Source organism: Pangasianodon hypophthalmus, chromosome 21 (assembly GCF_027358585.1).
Source record: "Pangasianodon hypophthalmus isolate fPanHyp1 chromosome 21, fPanHyp1.pri, whole genome shotgun sequence".
NCBI classification, from domain to species: Eukaryota; Metazoa; Chordata; class Actinopteri; order Siluriformes; family Pangasiidae; genus Pangasianodon; species Pangasianodon hypophthalmus.
The window spans coordinates 9,932,099-9,951,695 of NC_069730.1; the positions used below are offsets into that span (position 1 = coordinate 9,932,099).

At 41.3% G+C, this 19,597-nt stretch overlaps 1 protein-coding gene across 6 annotated transcripts in view; it reads right to left on the minus strand.

Annotated features, from left to right (window-relative positions):
• The window catches only part of LOC113533399 (G-protein-signaling modulator 2-like), a 70,590-nt gene that overhangs the window by 16,288 nt on the left and 34,705 nt on the right, over nt 1-19,597 (minus strand). For 5 of the 6 annotated variants that reach the window (XM_034314862.2, XM_053227432.1, XM_053227433.1 and 2 more), the window contains 3 exons: nt 10,911-11,026; nt 5,479-5,634; nt 4,763-4,871 (listed from right to left, as the gene is read on the minus strand). In XM_034314862.2, the coding sequence (XP_034170753.1) occupies nt 4,763-4,871; nt 5,479-5,634; nt 10,911-11,026 (381 nt within the window). The remainder of the gene's footprint in view (nt 1-4,762; nt 4,872-5,478; nt 5,635-10,910; nt 11,027-19,597) is intronic. The other variant, XM_034314861.2, reaches the window with a different exon arrangement.

The window sequence follows — 19,597 nt, forward strand, 5'->3', positions numbered from 1 at the left end:
CACCTGTGTGCGCATGGCCTGAAGCCCTACTTCTCTCCATCTCACTCTGTCAATGTACCTGTAACAGAGACTCTCACTTCACCTATCTCTCTATCAATGCCACACAATCTCTCCATCCATCTCTCTATCAATCTAACAGTAGCACACACACACACCCACCCACACAAACTATCTGTCTTCATATTTCTTTCTTTCTAATTTACCTGTATCACTCATTCCTTTTGTCTTTCTACTAATAACACTCTCTCCATCTAGCTACTTGTGTCACTCTCATCCCATCTGACTTTCTACTTGTATCACCCTATTTGTCATCTGTCTTTCTACCAGTAACTGTCTGTCTGTCCTTCTGTCTGTCACCCTTTCTTTCTTTATGTCTTTGAACTTCAAACTGTCTTCAAGCTTATGAAACAGTTTCAAACTTTCAGACTGGCTTTGTCAAGCCAACATCAAAGTTTGTCTTGACAAACTTTACTTATCTAGTTTTTGTTATTATTATTATTATTATTATTATTATTGTTTAGTTTTTTTCTGACCAAACTCTAAATCATAGAGACATGAAACTTGGTCAATAGGTAGTGCTCCCTCCCGCTACTCAGTCAAGCATAATGGGCCTGATTGGCCTAATAGCCCACTATAGCACAGGGTTCTATGTTTTGGTCTATATCTCATGAACTGTGAGTCCCACAAACAAAATTATTTGTTCCACTGGTTCCTTGGGTTCTCCCAAACAAAAAACCCTCAAGAACTATTTAGCTCTGCCCACTTAAGATTTTTTTTTGCTAAGTTGCATAATATGCAAAACCTGCTTTTGCAGACTAGTCCCAGGATTTTTGGCCTATCTTCACAACTTTGGTGACAAACTACTCAGTAGAGTGTGATCCTCAACAATTATCAAAAATATGTTGAAATCTGGCTGCTACATGTCAATGAATTCCGATGAGGCAGAGCCTAATTTACTGAAACAGCTGTAACTCATGACTACTTGTGAACATTTGCATGAAACTTGAAAGGCTTATACAGGATAAGATTCTAAGGTGAAACACAAAGTTTGTAACCGACATGATCCCAAGAACCATGTTATTTATTGTAATACCACTAGCTGTCACCCTCAGGTACAGGGTACTTATTTTCCCATAAAAAGAAATAGAGCAGCATTTTCTGGTAGGTGAAGAGATTGTTTGTATCACATGTGCTTGTGGCTTGTGCTCTGGAATCCTTTTATCTTCTTTCTTGAGAAACTTGAATTGTTTCATGCTCAGCTGTATGTATTCATGCAATTGTTAGTTTTGGTAAACTGTTTCTTACAGTTTTGTTGTGTTTGATATAAGCTAAGTTGAATGCATTTATTAATTGAAGCACACATTCTGCCTACAAAGGGGCAGGGCTAAGGTCAGATAACTGTTTCTCAGGAGCCGTAAGTTCAATCAAGCTGAAATTTGGTATGGACCATTTATGTGCTAATCTGTAAGTTTTTTTTGATGGCCTAATTACCTAAAAAACATGGCTGCCATCTGCCAATCAAATTTCGGCAGGTATTTGACAGGGTTAAACTGTTTTGACAGGGTTTTGACAGGGTTAAAACTGAGCTCTCACCACGAAACTCGAATGATAGGTTTGGGTATGGACCCCCTACTATCTGATTCAATCTCACTGAAATTGGCCACTGGGGGTGCTATTCATGTTTGTGAACACAAATACGACAGTCACTTGGAAAATAAGGTGTACAGTGAAAATTCTTTTTTTTTTTTTAGGATAATGTGTTTCCTCAAATATTTGCAAAATATGCTAAACCTAGTTTTGTGAATTAGTCCTAGGATTTTTGACCAATCTTGACGAAACTGATGTCAAACTCTTCAGGAGCATGTGAAACTCAACAAAAAGCCTCTAGAACCATTTGGCCCTGCCCACTGCAATATAGCAAGATAATTTGCTTAATATGCAAAACCTACTTTTCCATACTCCTCCTAGGTTTTTAGCCAAATCTGCATCAACCTGCTGTTATATTAATCGGAAAAGTGGAAACCTTAAAAGTTATCCAAAACATTTTTTGAAATTTGCAAACAATATGGCTACCACGGGTCAATCAATTATAATGAAGCAGAGCCTAATTTACTCAAACAGTTATAGGTCATGAGTGCTTGAATTGCTTTGCATAAAACTTGAAAATCATAAACAAAGCTGGAGGCATGGTCATACATAGGGGCGGGGCTAAAGTCAGATAAACTTTTTTCTCAGGAACTATAAGTCCGATCAAGCTGAAATTTGGTTCACGTTGTGTATTTGACCCACTGGGGGCCATTATTCGTATTTGTGCATACAAAACTAAGCATATTTCTTGGAAAATTAAGTGTACAATGCTTTTAAAATGCTTTTTTAAAACTTGATTATTTTGCTCAATCTAAAAAAAAAATGCATTTTGGCCATTTAGCTTCACCCACTCAAATTTTTGAAATTTGCACAATATGCAAAACTTATTTTGCTAAACCTGTCCTAGGATTTTTGGCCTGTCTTCTCAAATGGTGAGAACTGGCCACTGGGGGTGATATTTGGGGATGTCCCTTGCGGCTATATTTATTACTATGGCAGCCCATAGAATGCTTCATATGCTTTTTATGAAATCTGGCCCAGTGATAGACAGTCTCAGATAACTTCACAGGAATTATGGTGTACACCACTCAAGCCTTCTAGTGACACCAATAGAGCAAATTTGGACGTACTTTTACAATAATAACTCTGCAACACAACGTCGTAGAAGAGCGATTCCACCATACTTAATTTTCTACCATTTTGAATTTTTCAAAAATTATTTTTTTTTGCTTCTTCTCCTACAGACTTTGTCCAGTCATCATCAAATTTGAATCACAGCATGAGGCTATCCCAGAAAAAAGTTGATTAATTGATTTTTGACGTATGGGACGGTTTGTTCATAACAAATAAATTTGACAACAAAGCTACCAAACAGGAAGTGAAGACATATCTCAGCAATGGTGTGATGTATTCTGACCAAACTTTGAAGATAACTGAAAGACCTCTCTCTAAGGGTCTTCAAGAAGCTTTGTCTAAATTCATCTATAGGTAGAGCTATTATTCATAAATTGTAAAAATGTCTTGTAACGAACCACTCAGCATTAAATCAAGATTCTTGTTGCTCTTGATTCCCTTGAAGGTGCCGAAGGTAGTGCTATCCAGGAGGTTTTGTCTAATTTTACCTCTAGACGGAGCTATAATTCATAAATTTGTAAAATTGCGTGTAACTTTTTAACCTTTCAACATCAAATCAAGATGCTTGTTTCTATTGATTCCACCGAAGATTCCGAGTGTTCAGCCATGTTGAATTTTAACAAAAACTCTCTTTTGCTTCTTCTCTTTCAAATTTTCTCCAATAACCATAAAATTTGGAAGTGAGCATCGGGAGATGAACCTGAACAAAACTTGTTACTCATATTTTTGATCTGATGAATGCTTCATTCATTAAGCACAAACGGATTTGACAGTGAACCTTCCAAACAGGTTGAGAGGGCATATCTCTGCAACAGCATGACATTTTATGACCAAACTTTGTAGATAACTGAAGGACTGTAAGGTCTTCCAAGAAGTTTTGTCTAAATTAACCAAAAATGCATAAATTTACTAATAACTTTAAAGCTGCTCAACATCAAACCAAGTTACATGCATGTCTTGATTCCCTAGATGGTGCCACATTTTTGATGTAATTAAATTGTGAAGTCAGCCAATTAGAATTTTAACAAAAACTATTTTTATTGCTTCTTCTCCTACAAATTTTGTCCAATGAAATTTGGAAGAGAGAATTGGGAGTAAAACTCAAACAAAACTTCTTTCTCAGATTTTTGATATGATGGAAAGTTCATCCATAATGCACAAACGAATTTGATAGCGAAGTCACCAAACAAGATGTGAGAGCATATCTCAGCAACAGTGTAATGGATTTTCACCAAACTTTGTAGATGAGTAATGGGTCTTGTCCTAAGGGACTCCAAGAAGTTTTGTCTAAATCCTCTCTAGGGGAGCTATAATTCACAAATTTGTAAAATGGCACATAACTTTTTAACCATTTAACCTGCAATCATGATTCTTCTTTCCCTGGCAGGTTCATGTAACATATTTGTAATTTGCCAAACAGGATGTTGGCCATTTTGAAAGTTAACAAAAACTGTTTTTTGTTTATTCTCATACAAATTTTGTCTAATCATCACAAAATTTGGATCACAGCATATTCAAACCAGTCCAAAAAAAAAAGACTGGTCAAAAATTCTTAGATTTTTGATATGCATGTGACATTACATCCATAACCTGCAAACGAATTTTGATGGCTATGTCGCCGAACAGGAAGTGAGGGCATATCTCGGCAAAGCTTTTGTGTGTTGACATCAAAGGTTTCCCATAAGTTTAGGAACGAAATATAAAAAAAAGGAACAGGATAACTTCATTTGCAGATTGGGGGGGCTAATGAAAAGAAAAGTCAGGCAATATCTCAGCAAAGGCTTGATGTTTTGCCTTCAAATTTAGTATATTTCCTTGGGAGTAAGTACAATGTCCCAGTGGCCTCTGGTCCTCCTCCATCACTGAAAGTGCTCTATTCTATTGTTTAACCTTAAAAAAAATATAAAAATAACAAGAATGTTTTTGTTACTTTTTTCATAAAATTCACTGTAGTTTCTGTTTTATTACTACAATTTCCCCACTACCACTTCTGGTAAACTTGGACAAAAGGACATGTTTACTTGGACCTGGAAGTGTGTACCTCGTTAGAGATTTCCAGATGTCTCTCTGCAAAGTGCATGGCCTGGTCATGATTCCCAAGGGCTGTGTGCGCATTACCTAAACTCCAGCAGGCACGGCCTTCACCAACCCTAACACACACATATACACACATGCACACAAACGCAAATACCCACATACATCCACACAAAAAAAGTATATGCAGTGATTGGTTGTATTTCATGTGTGTAGGTATGTGTGTATCCATTGTTGAGATAACAATGGCATCAACTGTACAATCATCTAACTGCTTGTTGGACTAGTCAACTAGTGTGGGTTTCTTTCTATTTTTTTTCTTTTCTTATTTTTAAATGTCTGTTAGAATTCAATTCATGAATTCATATTAAGCAGTACCTGGTATTCATAGAACTCTCTCCTAAGAAATCCTTCAGATTTGTACAACTCAATCACTATTATAGACTATTACATTGTTTTTGGTGAAATAATTTATAGTTATTTTTAACTAATTTTTAATTAAACAGCTGTGGCTGCATCCATACATCTCTAAGAAATGTATCTGGTGTTAGATGGATATGGCCCCAATTGAACATGGCTGCACAGAAATTGCTTGAGACAGATTAGAATTTTCAACTAGTATTCAGACCTTATTTAAAAAATGTACTTCTGTAGAGTGAGAGTTTGAGGAGTTAAGAGGTATGTGAGGCAGTGTAGCATGGTTGTGTGTGCGTTTGCATGTACTTGTCACCGAGGTCCTGGGCAATGATGAGGTGTTTGAGGTGATAGTCTATAGCTCTCTCGTAGTCTTGCAGTAGAGTGTAGGTGTTGCCTAGGCTGTAGCAGGCCTGAGCCTCCACTGCCCGATCCCTCAGATGCCTTGCCAACTGAAGAGCTCTCCTGGCAAAAATCAAACAAATATAACACAAAACAGAATGAAAACTACAACATAAACAGTAAATACTGCCAGCAGAAAGAACTAGAAGGGTAAAGATCATGGATGAACTTTGATGTTGGCTTGACAGGGCCCTCTAAAAATACTAAAGGTGTTAAATGTTATTACAATGTTTTGTTGTCATTGATTATAAAATGTTAAAATGTTTAACAATTAAGCATGTAAAAGTTAAAAGACGATTTCAAATTTTGTGGTTCTACATCACAAACTGTGACCTGTGAAAACATAAAAAAAATTGCAGAGAAAAGAAGATTAAGGAGAACTTTTTCTCTTTTAAGCCAACATCAAAGTTTGTGAACAAACTAATGTTTGTTCAATGTTTTTAACATTTTAACCATTGCAGTTTAAAGTTTAAAAGTCTAAAAGTTTCTAATATGTAAAGGGTAAAATGTTAAAAATGCTGAAACATGTTTAAAGGTTAGAAATGCTAAAACTAGAAGATATTCCAGGTGGTTGCTAAAGTGTTGCTACCTAGCTATAACATTCCAGCTGGTTGCTAAGGTGTTGCTAGATTCCTCAAGTGCTACATATTGATAATACTACAATAATAGAGTTGAAAAAATTAAATTCTCCTATGCACCACTACACTCTCAATGATACTAATGTCTTACCAAAACTTTAGTTAATAAAAATAATTAATAACAGAATTTACATTTTCTGAAGAAAATGTGTGTGGTGCTTGCCCGTGCACAATTCGACACCCATATGCAGCTGCACATGCCAGTCAGTAGGGGGAGTTACATGTGTGTACGTGTTCGTTGAAGCATAACCAATCTGACCTACATCAGTAGCCATATTTAACTCATGTTTTTAATGCTCTAAAGCGTTTTGATATGGCACATGTCTATGTACAAGTAATTCTGTGAATCCACTTATTTTGGGGGTTAACGTCACTAAAATACTCATAATGCTGTTCTCCTCATTGAGCCAAATCTTTTAATGTATCACATGTTACGGTAGTTTTGTGATTCCACTTATTTTGGGGGTTAACGTGCACGTGCACACCAATAAAATATCCATAATGTAATTCTCCTCATTTTAATGCATTTTAATATATCACCTGTCTATGTACTAGTTTTCTGGTTATGGTCAGTTGACCGATTATGTGACCCATAATGCAATCCTGCACATTGAGTTGTGGGTATTGTAATCTCCCATATTGCAATTCTCCTCACTGAGCTGATCTTTTTGATGTATTTTTGATAATTACACTCAGTTTATGGCCTGTTGAGTCCTGCTGTTTTTTCTCAATGAGTGTGTATGGGGAAATTTGATCAGGAATTTCACGGCACATACGTGGGAATAGTGAGAAAAGTATTGACGTCAGAGCTGTGACACCCGTGTTTTATTCCCCATTCATTCTCTATGGGCCAAAAATGGTAGTTAAAAGTGCACATGGGAACTCTGAGAAAAGTAATAGCATATGTGTCCCAATGGGGGTCGCACGTTTTGAGGTGTTTCCTGACAGTCGGGCAAAAACTGAGAGACTACTTATGTGCTGAAAAAGTGTCCAGAAACTATAAGAAGAAGAAGAATAACCTTGCACAATTATAACAGTTATGCTTTCATTGCATAGCAATCAGTACTAATTATTAATATTATTACTGCATACAATTTTTGGTACACTTCTCCTACAGTGTTAGATTCAAAACTAACTTGTCCTTTTTAACCTGTTGTTTTCCTGTAGAAAATACATTGTCTGATTGTATAGTAGTTATTAATAATATCTATAAATCATAATCATATTACCATGTTTGTAGTATTTCCATACCCTCCATATTCCCACTACTTTATTACACCATCCATGTTTACCAAGAGAAAAGACAATGGTTGCCACCCTGTTCAATTAGTTATCAGTTAATTCAATAACCTCTTAAACCCGAATCAGACCGGTACCAGCCCGGCATGTCTGTACGATCATTTGGGGACTTCCCCTTCAAAAACTTTCCACACACTTTAACAGCTTTAGCAGCCAGCCTCAAAATCTAGTTCCGAAAATGTCTTCAAGTTTTGTGCAAATCCATCTAATACATCATGTATATAGCCATATGACTAAATTACGCTCTGCCTTGCGATGACAGCAGACAGGCAGACTTTCTTCACAAAAGACAGGCAGACATTCTTTACAAATATCAGCATTTTTAAAAAAAATTAATGAAGGACAGACACTGAGTAATTTGACACCACAAGTTTGAAGGTATGGCAAAAATCCTGGGAATAATTTGCAAAGGTTTGGTCAAAATTATCAGACATTTCAGTGAGTAGGGCTAAATGGCCGAAAAGGTCAATATTAGTGGCATACGCTAATGAATCAAGAATCAATCAAAAAAATTAATTAATTAAAAAAAATAACCCACTATTCACATACACTTTAGAATTGATTGGCAGGTGGTGGCCATATTGTTCATAACAACATCAACATGTATTTGACAAGTATTATGCAGGAAACTGTCCTTGACTCCAATTTTGCGAAGATAGGTCAAGATAAGTCCTAGGTCTAGTTCCCAAAAGTAGATTTTTCATATTATTCAAATTAGCAAAAAATCTAAGTGGGTGGAGCTAAGTGTTCCATATTGCAAATTGGTTCAGATTTAGCCAAGGAATCAGGGGGAAAAGAATTTTGTCTATAGGCCTCATGGTTCTCATAGATCTCAAGATATATGCTAAAACATGAAACAGTGCACTTTAGGCTAATTGGCTACTAGAAGGAAAGCATGCTACATAATGGCCAAGTTTCAGGTGTGTAGCACCTAGTTTGGTCTGCATGTCCTTCCAATGGCCTTCAAAAAAACTTCCCATGTCTTCCTATCGGGAAAAAAAAAAAACGGCGTTCAGAGCATCGCTATGCAGAAAATGCAATTCTGATCTGTAATTCTGAAATCTTTCCCAAAATCACAAGCAAACCATTCCCACATGGGATCTACAATTGTGCCAAATTTTATGTGTCCGCATCAAAAATTAACAGACAAAATTTTTGAAAATAATAATAATAATAATAATAATAATAATAATAATAAAGCCACAAGCAGCAATCTGTGGGGTCCAAGCACTCCTCGTAAGTTTTTGCCAAGAAACATAGAAACACAGAACCATAAAGAGACCATACATAAACATACTTATCAAGTTTTGTGATGATAGCACAATGCTAGTTGTTTACAATGCCTGTTAAAAGGTGACTGGCTGAAAGTGACCAGGTTTTGATGTAATTCACTGATGATTAAAAATCCAGTTACAGATTAGCAGATTGATGCAGTAGACCAAATCTCAGCCCAATTGGACTTATGGTTCCTGAGAAACAGCTATTTAAACTCAACTCCAAACTCCATTCAAGTTTCATGCCCATAGCTTATTGGGAACCTTGTCAAAATGCCTGCTAAAACCTGATTGGCCGATGGCAGCCATGTTTTTTCGGCAATTAGAGATCATGAAAAATCCACTTAAAGATTAGCACATAGGTACACCATACCAAATTTCAGCTTGATCAGCCTTATGGTCCTTGAAAAACAGCTGTTTGGACTGTTTGCCCCTATGTATGCCGAAGCCCCAACCTTTGCAGTCATCCTCAGAACCTTGTACTGAACATGTATTTCCAGTTTGAATGACCAGCGCTCTCTTCCACCCTCAGTACCACAACTGAGGTGAGACCCTTGAGCAAGGCACCGAACCCCCAAACTGCTCCCCAGGCACCGCAGCAAAAAAAGGCTGCCCATTGCTCCGTGTGTGTTCACATGCAGAGCACAAATTCCTAGTATGGGTCACCATACTTGGCCACAAGTCACTTCACTGCACTTCATCTCCGCCTCCATAGAATTGATTAACATGTGGCGGCCATATCGACATTTATAAACAACATTTTTTTTTGGTAACTATTGAGTTTCACAGTCTCCTGAGTAGTTTGACATGAATATTGTGACGATTGGCTAAAAACCCTAGGACTAGTTCACAGAAGTAGATTTCACATATTATGTAAATTATCATAACTTTGAGTGAGTGTGGCTAAATGGTCCAAAAGGCAGCTTTCAAAAGTTTCAACAATAGTTTCAATAGTTTCATACTAAAAAGAAAATTTCGTACTACACCTTATTTTCCAACAGCTTGTTTTTGTGTGCACAAACATGAATAGTGTCCCACGGTAGCCAATTTCAATGGGACTGCATCACAAAGCAGTGGGTCCGTGCCCAAACCTACCTCATGTTTCATGACTGTAGCTCAGTGTTAACCCTGTCAAATGCCTGCTGAAAATTGATTGGCAGATGGAGGCCATGTTTAAGTAACTAGATCAACATCAAAAATCGACTTATAAAGTAGCACACAGATGGACTATACCAAATTTCAACTTGATGGGTCTCGTGGTTGCAGAGAAGTAGTTATCTAACCCTAGCTCCACCCCCCTTTGTATGACTGCGCATGTCACCTCAGAATCTTGTCCTATGTATGCCTTTCAAGTTTCAAGTTGAGTAAACTAGTCTCCGCCTCATTAGATTTGATTGATGTGTGGTGGCCATATTGTTTAGAAAAGATTTTTTTGATAATTGTTGAGTTTCTCACTCTCCTTGACAGTTTAACACCAAATTTGTGATAATAGGCCAACAATCCTAAGACTAGTTCACAAAAGAATGTTTTGAATATTATGCAAATTAGCAAAGAAAACTAAGTGGGTGGAGCTTGAGGCTTTTTGTTTGGGAGAACCCAAGGAATCTGCTGAAGGAAGAATTTTGTCTGTAGGACTGAAATGTTGTAGCGCAAACACTGGTCCGATCAGGCCCATCTGGTTTGCTTGAGTAGCAGGAGGGAGTACTATCTGTTGACAAAGTTTCAAGTCTCTATGACTTAAAGTTTGGCCTGCACAATTCTGCACACAAATTCTGCACAGTTTTGAAGAAGAAGAAATCCTAACAACAGGGTTCCAGGACATCGTTGATTATGGAGAACAGTGTGTTGGCTCTGTCAAGCCAACATAATAAATAAAGTAATTAATAAAGTAATGCAACAGTACAAATATGGAGAATAAAGTACTGAATAGTAATCAAAATCATGACATTTATAGCAATGCTTTAAAAGTTTTTGAGTTAATTTAGCACAGTGGTCAAAGAGAAAAAAGAAAGGCTATGTTTTGCAGTAGATGGATTAAGTAGCATTAACAAAGAGGTCTACAGGACATGTCAGAAGTAGTTAGGGTAAAGCTAATAAACAGTCGATGTGTAAATAAGTGTGGATTCACTTGTAATGCTCAGCAGCCTTCTCAAACTCTCCCAGAAAAATGTAGGCATTTCCTAGGTTACAATAGGCCCTTCGTTCTGCTGCCAGATCTCCAAACTCTTTTGCAATGAGGAGCCGCTGAAGGGTGGGGTGGGGGGTGGAGGGGGGATAGAGAGAGAACAAAAATCACCAATTCACACTGGTTAGTATTAAATCAATATTAGTATCAGTATTAAATACCATTCATTCCAAAACACATTTGTAAGTATTCAATCAATATTAACCAGTTTCAAATTGGAACATATGCTAGTGCAGAAAATGGCAAATATTCAAGCATTACCACATATTCCTTTATTTGTGGTTTATTTTATTTAGCCTCTTTTTGCAAACAAAGGTCAGCTGTTGATATACACAGATGAGCCAAAATATTATGACCAATTACGGATGAATCGAATAACACTGATTATCTCATAACACCGGCATATATCAAGGTCTGGGATATATTAGACGATAAGTAACCAATCAGTTCTTGTAGTCGATGTATTGGATGTGGAAGACATGGACAGGTGTGAAAAGCTGAGTGACTTTGATGAGGGCTAAAACATGATGACCAGGTTGGAGCATCTCTGAAACAGCAAGGCTTGTAGTGTGCTCCCAGTCAACAGTGGTGAATACCTGCCAACAATGGTCTGAGGAGGGACAAACCACGAAATGGTGACAAGGTTTTGGGCGCCCACGGCTTATCTATGTGCAAGGGCAACAAATGTGTCATAACACACAGTGCATTGCGTCCTCCTGCATATGGGGCTATGTAGCCACAGAACGGTCAGTGTCCACAATCAAAAGCACTACAATGGGCACATGAATGTGGAACTGGATCTTGGCGCAATAGGAAATAGGACCTGAGTGTAAAGTTATGCATAAGAAGAGTAACTAATGTAAACCTCAACTTGAAATGTGTATTCATCATAGTATATGCACCTTGCCACGTCACCGTGTCAAACGTACGTTCTCGTCAACAACTGCACAGAGTTTTATCAGTAATCTCCCAGATTTATCAACCATGATTGGATCACCGTCTGATCCCAAAGAACATGACCAGGCAACTGAATGTTTAGAATCAACGTTCTGCAACTTGCTAGATAAGGTAGCTCCACTTAAAAAAAAAATAATTAGGGAGAAAAAGCTAGCACCCTGGTATAGCGATCACACACAAACTTTAAAACAGACTACTCGAAAACTAGAACGTAACTGGCCTCAAACTAAATTGGTAGTATTTCAAACAGCATGGAAGGAGAGCCTTTGGAGCTATAAGAAAGCTCTTAGTGCTGCTAGCTCAATGTATCTCTCCACTCTAATTGAAGATAACAGAAATAATCCTAGATTCTTATTTAATACTGTAGCAAAATTAACTAGGAATAAGACCACAATAGAAACACGCACACAATCATTATATAGCAGCGATGACTTCATGAATTTTTTCAATGGTAAAATTAAGACTATTAATTTAAAACCGGACAGTTCTATAACTAACCCTGTAGACGATAATATAATAATATTAGATGAACAACTACAACGCTTTACTCCCCTTGAAGAGACTGAACTAATTTCACTAATTTCATCATCAAAATCATCAACCTGTATGCTAGATCCTTTACCTACTTGTTTCCTCAAACAGATAATTCCTGAAACAATCAAACCTCTTTTAAAGATAATCAATTCTTCCCTTAGCATTGGCTATGTACCTAAATCTTTTAAATGAGCAGTTATCAAGCCCTTGATTAAAAAACCTGACCTTGACCCCTGTCAGCTGTCTAACTATAGACCAATATCAAACCTCCCCTTTATCTCCAAGGTCCTAGAAAAGGTTGTAGCACAGCAGCTATGCTCATACTTACATAGGAATAACATTCATGAAATTTATCAGTCAGGATTTAGGCCTCATCATAGCACAGAGACAGCACTGGTAAAAGTTGTAAATGACTTACTACTGGCCTCTGATCAGGGTTGTGTCCCCTTGCTTGTGCTGCTTGACCTTAGTGCAGCTTTTGATACCATTGATCATGCTATTCTCCTCGATAGACTAGAAAATGTAGTAGGCATTAAGGGAACAGCCCTTTCCTGGCTCAGGTCTTATTTGACTGATCGTTATCAGTTTGTAAATGTAAATGGTGACTTCTCTTCTCATACTAAGTTAAAGTTTGGTGTCCCGCAAGGCTCTGTTTTAGGCCCACTGCTCTTTTCTCTATATATGCTACCTCTGGGCAAAATTATCCGTAAGCATGGTATTAGCTTCCACTGTTACGCTGATGACACACAGTTGTATGTTTAAGCAAAGCCAGATGACAGACACCAGCTTAATAAATTTGAGGAATGTGTAAAAGACATTAGAAACTGGATGCTTATTAACTTTCTCTTACTTAATTCTGACAAGACAGAAGTACTTGTACTAGGACCACATGCAGTTAGAAGTAAGCTTTCCGATTACATAATAACTCTGGATGACCTTTCGGTTTCATCATCTGCAGCAGTAAAAGAACTTGGTGTGATTATCGACTCTAGTCTTTCTTTTGAAGCTCGTGTAGATAATATCACTAGGATTGCTTTCTTTCATCTCAGAAATATTGCTAAAATAAGAAATATATTGTCACTACACGATGCAGAAAAATTAGTTCATGCTTTTGTTACCTCTAGGTTGGATTATTGTAATGCTTTACTGTCTGGATGTTCCAGTAGATACATAAACAAGCTCCAGTTAGTCCAGAATGCAGCAGCGAGAGTCCTTACTCGAACCAGAAGATATGACCACATCACCCCTATCTTATCCACACTGCATTGGCTCCCAATCAAATTTCGTATTGATTATAAAATACTACTATTGACCTATAAAGCACTATATGGTCTCGCACCACAGTCCCTGAGCGAAGTTTTGGTCTTTTATGATCCGCCACGCCTACTCAGATCAAAAGATGCAGGCTATTTGTTGGTACCTCGAATAATGCGGGCTACAGCTGGGGGTAGAGCTTTCTCTTACAAAGCCCCACAGTTATGGAACAGCCTTCCACTTAGTGTTTGGGGCTCAGACACAGTCTCAGTGTTTAAGTCTAGGCTGAAAACATATTTGTTTAGTCAAGCCTTTTGTAAATAGTTTTTTCTTAGGTACAGGGGCAGGTCTGGAGGGTTTCACAGGTTTCTTCCTCATATCATCTCGGGGAGTTTTTCCTTGCCACCGTCGCCACTGGCTCATTAGGGATAAATTCACAGTGATAAATTCAAATATTTACAATATATTTTTGTGAATCCATTTATTTCTGTAAAGCTGCTTTGTGACAATGTCCATTGTTAAAAGCGCTATACAAATAAAATTGAATTGAATTGAATTGAACTTGATCGACTTTAAATATAATTTGCATGGATTACTGCACTTTTATCTATAGAATATACTATTGAGTTAAAATTGCTTACTGTTATTATGTTTTCAGCATTTAGCAAATGCCTTCATCAAGAGCGACTTATAGAAGTGTTTTCTTCTTCCAATTCTCACCCAAGTCACGCAACATCTACCAACCAGGGAAGGGTCGGGCTAGCACACGCTTCCTCTGAGACACATGAAGCCAATCTTCACATCTTTTCGAACTTCTGCTCATGCGGCGTAACGCACTCGGAGGAAAGTGCTATTGGCCCTATTCTGCCTGTGCATGCTACCCTACCCAAGCCCCCGAGGCTTGACAGGAGAAAGAATGCCATTTCTCCCCTGCCATCCCTCCAGAGAGCACAGCCAATTTTGTGCTCCTGGCCATGAATGGTGTTGTCAGAACTCGAACTTGCGATCTCCGGACAATAGGGCGTGATATTATATATTATTAAATATTTTTATTTGCGTAGCAGTAAGTCAAAACAACTTTCACTTCTGACTTTCAGCATTTATCCTCATTTTTCATTTTGTGCTCCGAGTTTTATGGGTGTCACTACATGCAAATGAGCTGTGTCGAGAACACACTATGCATTTTATGGGTCATCATCCTAAGCACGAAATTCCAAAATTTTTGTAAATCTAGTAAAAAAAAACTTTGTTTGGTTTGGTTTATGCAAACATTTACACTCATCTTTACCAAAAGATTGAGAAATGAGGCCCATTGTTCAGGATTGGCAGAACATGACAAAGAGTTCAAAGTGTTGCATTGGCCTCCAAATTCCCCAGGTCTCAATCTTCTGTGGGGTGTGCTGGAACAACAAGTAGGATCTGTGGGGACTCCACCTCACAACTTACAGAACTTAAAGGATCTGCTGCTAACGTCTTGCCAGATACCACAGGGAAACTACAGAGGTCTTTCAGAGTTTTACAGAGGTCTTGCTGTTTTGGCAGCAAGCGGAGGGCCAATAGCATATTAGGCAGGGGGTCATAATGTTTTGGCTCATCAGTGTACATTCCTGTGCATGCATGCATGTATATATATATGTACAGTCAGATCCAGAAGTACTTGGACAATGACTGAGTTTTTGTGATTTTGCCTTTATACACCACCACAATGGATTTGAAATAAAACAATCAAGATGTGATCAAAGTGTAGACATTCAGCTTTATTTTAAGAGGTTCCACAAAAATATGGCATTTACCATTTAAGAATTACAGCCATTTTCAACAAAGTACCTCCATTTCAGGGGCTCAAAGGTACTTGGATAAAGTAACATAATTGTAAATATGACCATAATTTTAATACTTGGATGAAAATTCTGAGTTTCCTCCCTGGAGATGCTTTGCCAGGCCTTCACTGCAGCCACCTTCAGTTGCTGCTTGTTTGTGGGTCTTTCTGCCTTCAGTCTTGTCTTCAGTAAGTGAAAAGCATGCTCTGTTCGGTTGAGATCAGGTGACTGACTTGGCCATTGAAGAATATTCCATTTCTTTGCCTTCAAAAAGTCTTGAGTTGCTTTCGCAGTATGTTTAGGGTCATTATCCACCTGCACTGTGAAGCGGCATTCTATCAGTTTTGTAGCATTTGGCTGAATGTGAGCAGAGAGTATAGCCCTATACACCTCAGAATTCATCTCGCTACTTCTGTCAGCAGTCACATCATTGATAAACACCAGTGAGCCCGTCCCATTGGCAGCCATAAATGCCTATGCCATAACACTTCCCCCACCATGTTTGACACATGATGTGGTATACTTTGGATCATGAGCTGTTCTTTTCTTTTGCCATTTCTCTTCCCATCATTCTGTACAAGTTAATCTTGGTTTCATCAGTCCAAAGAATCCTATTCCAGAACATGGGAGGCTTTTTTTTAGATGTTTCTGGGAAAGTCTAATCTGGCTTTCCTTTTCTTGAATGTTACCAGTGGTTTGTACCTTGTTGTAAACCCTTTGTATTTACATTCATGACGGCGTCTCTCGATTGTAGATTTTGACAGTGATATGCCTACCTTCTCCAGAGTATTCTTGAGTTCTGTTGATGTTGTGAAGGGGTTTTTCTTCACCAAGGAAAGGATTCTGCAATCATCCACTTTAGTTGTCTTCCGTGGTCTTCCAGGCTTTTCAATGTTGTTGAGCTCACTAATGCTTTCTTTCTTTTTAAGAATGTACCCAACTGTTGATTTGGCCACACCTAAGGTTCCCCTTCAGGAATTCGAGCTGCGTCGAAACGCTATGGGAACGCCTTCAGCGTGACCGCGCTCTGAATCACGTGTAATCAGTCCAATGGATGGGCGAGACATCACGGCGGGGTGACGTAGTGACCCGGAAGCATAAAAGCCGGAGCGGCAAACACCGCGCCAGCTTTCTGTCATTCAGCAAGCGCTCTGTCCGACATGAAATAGAGGGACAGGGTCGTTCTTATGGACGGCCCCCTGGCGCCCTCTGGTCTGTTCGGCGACGCTGTTAGCTCCGTCGTCGACAGGTACCAGCAGGCTCGTACGCAGGTGGCAGCGTTCCAGTGGTTTCTCCCTCGCCGCTCTCTGGCTCGTGGGGCTGCTGGGCGGGGGTAGCCCCCTCCTTGTACTGCCTCCTCTCACAGGGAGGCACAGAAACAGAGCGTCGCCTCCCGTGCTCCCCCGCGGCGGGACTGGGAGTCTCGGTGGTGCTGTGGGCCCGGTCCCTCTGACACGAAGACGGCTCTGAGGACCGTTCTTTTGTCTAGGAGGGCCGCGGCTAAGAAGCCCTGACGCCTTGGGCCCAGGGCTTCCGATGGAGGGCCCCTCTGGGGCGGGACAGTGTACACCTCATTATACGGTGCCCGTCTTGCGAGGTCGATCTGCCAACCCTGCCACCTATGGTGCTTCAGGGCGCAGCGGTCTCCGGCGAGCGTTTCTCCCAGTTCTCGCCTGGGAACGTAGCGGGTCTGGGAGGCTCGCGGCCTCTTTGGAGGCCCTCGGAGCAGCTAGTTCGGTCGTTCCCTGTCGGTTCGCCGCTCCAGGGCACCACGCTAGCCACTCTCGCCGCACCAGAGGTCAGTCTCGAGAGGCTGATCCCCTTAGGGAGCTATTTGGCAGCATGGAAACTTCTGCTGAATGTGTCTCAATGGGTCCTGCGTACTGTAGAGAGAGGCTACCGAATTCAGTTCGGCTTTCCTCCGCCTCGTTTTTCCGGGGTTCTTCCCACTCTGGTGGGTCCCGAGCAGGCTCTGGTAATGGAACAGGAAGTACACACTCTCCTGTGGAAGGAGGCCATCGAGGTGGTCCCTCCTCGCGACAGAGATTCCGGGCTCTACAGCCGGTACTTCATTGTTCCCAAGAAGGGTGGAGGGCTGCGTCCCATTTTGGACTTGCGGCAGTTGAACCTCTCAGTCGCACGACTGAAGTTCAGGATGCTCACGGTAACACAGGTCGTGTCTCAGATCAGCTCAGAGGACTGGTTTGTCACGATCGACCTAAGAGATGCATATTTCCATAACTCCATCCTTCCTCAACACAGGAAGTTCCTGAGGTTCGCTTTTGGGGACGAAGCTTACCAATATCGGGTTCTTCCGTTCAGCCTAGCACTCTCACACCGCACCTTCACGAAGTGTGTGGATGCTGCTCTGGCTCCTATGCGACTCCGGGGCATCTGCATACTGAATTATATCGACGACTGGTTGATATTAGCTCGATCGGAGCAGATGGCGGTCCGGCATCGAGATGTCATTCTCGCAGATATGAAAGAGCTGGGGTTAAGACTAAAGGCCGAGAAAAGTGTGCTCCAGTACAGAGAATCACTTATCTGGGCGCGGTGTGGGATTCAACCACGATGCAGGCACGCCTGTCTCCTGCTCAGATCGAGTCGATCCTCACAGCAGTCACGAGAGTGAGGGAAGGCCGGTCACTCACTGTGAAGCAGTTTCAGAGACTGCTGGGTCTGATGGCAGCTGCGTCCAAGGTAATACCTTTTGGCCTGCTGTACATGAGACCCCTACAGTGGTGGCTCAAGACCAGGGGGTTCTCCCTGAGGGGAAACCCGCTCCGCATGATCAAGGTCACAGGGTGGTGCCTACGTGCCTTAGACATGTGGCGGGAACCTGGGTTCTTGTCTCAGGGCCCGGTGCTGGGAGCTCCTTGTTGCCACGTAATGCTAGCGACGGATGCATCTCTCACCGGCTGAGTGGCCGCTCTGCCCGTGGTCTGTGGAGCGGCCACCATCTCACTTGGCACATCAACTGCCTGGAGATGCTGGCCGTGTTTCTAGCACTGAAACACTTTCTCCCGGACCTAAGAGGTCGCCATGTGTTGGTGCGCACCGACAACACGGCAGTGGTCTCTTATATCAACCACCAGGGAGGTCTGAGCTCGCGCCCCCTTTACAGGCTGGCGCTCCAGATCCTTGTGTGGTCCCAGGGGAAACTCCTCTCGCTGAGAGCAGTTTATATCCCTAGGCCGTCTCAATATGGGAGCAGATGCCCTGTCGAGGCAGGGGCCGATGCCCGGGGAATGGAGGCTCCACCCCGAGGTGGTGGAGCAGATATGGCGTATGTTCGGCCGAGCTCAGGTGGATCTGTTTGCGACTCAGGAGACGTCGCACTGTCCCCTCTGGTTCTCTCTGAGTCATCCAGCTCCCCTAGGAGTGGATGCTATGGTACAGACGCGGCCGAGGCTGCGTCTGTACGCCTTTCATAACATAACTTCCATAACAGTTCTGGAGAGAGTGCGCCGGGACGGGGTCCGCTTGCTGCTAGTAGCCCCGTTCTGGCCGGGCCGAGTATGGTTCTCGGACCTGATTTCCCTTCTCAACGGCTCTCCATGGGAGATTCCTGTCAGGAGGGACCTCCTCTCACAGGCGGGGGGCAATATCCGGAGTTGTGGAAGCTGTGGGTGTGGCCTCTGAGGGGGCACAACTCAGAGCTTCCGGTCTCTCAGCCGAGGTTGTTGAGACCATCCTCCAGTCCAGAGCTCCCTCAACGTGGAAACTGTACGCCCTGAAGTGGAAACTTTTCACTTGCTGGTGCGGAGGCCGCCGGCTCGACCCTGTTCACTGCCCAGTTGGTACAGTGCTGGAGTTCCTGCAGGCCCGTCTCTCCGCAGGGCTGACCCACTCCACCCTGAAGGTCTACGTGGCGGCTATTGCGGCCTGCCACGCCCCTAACGGTGGTCAGTCAGTGGGCAGGCACCCCTGGTTACACGTTTCCTCCGCGGTGCGCTGAGGCTCAGACCTCCAGTGCGATCTCGGGTCCCTCCTTGGGACCTGGCCGTGGTTTTAGAGGCTCTCTGTAAACCCCCCTTCGAGCCCATAGAGGAGATTTCGGAC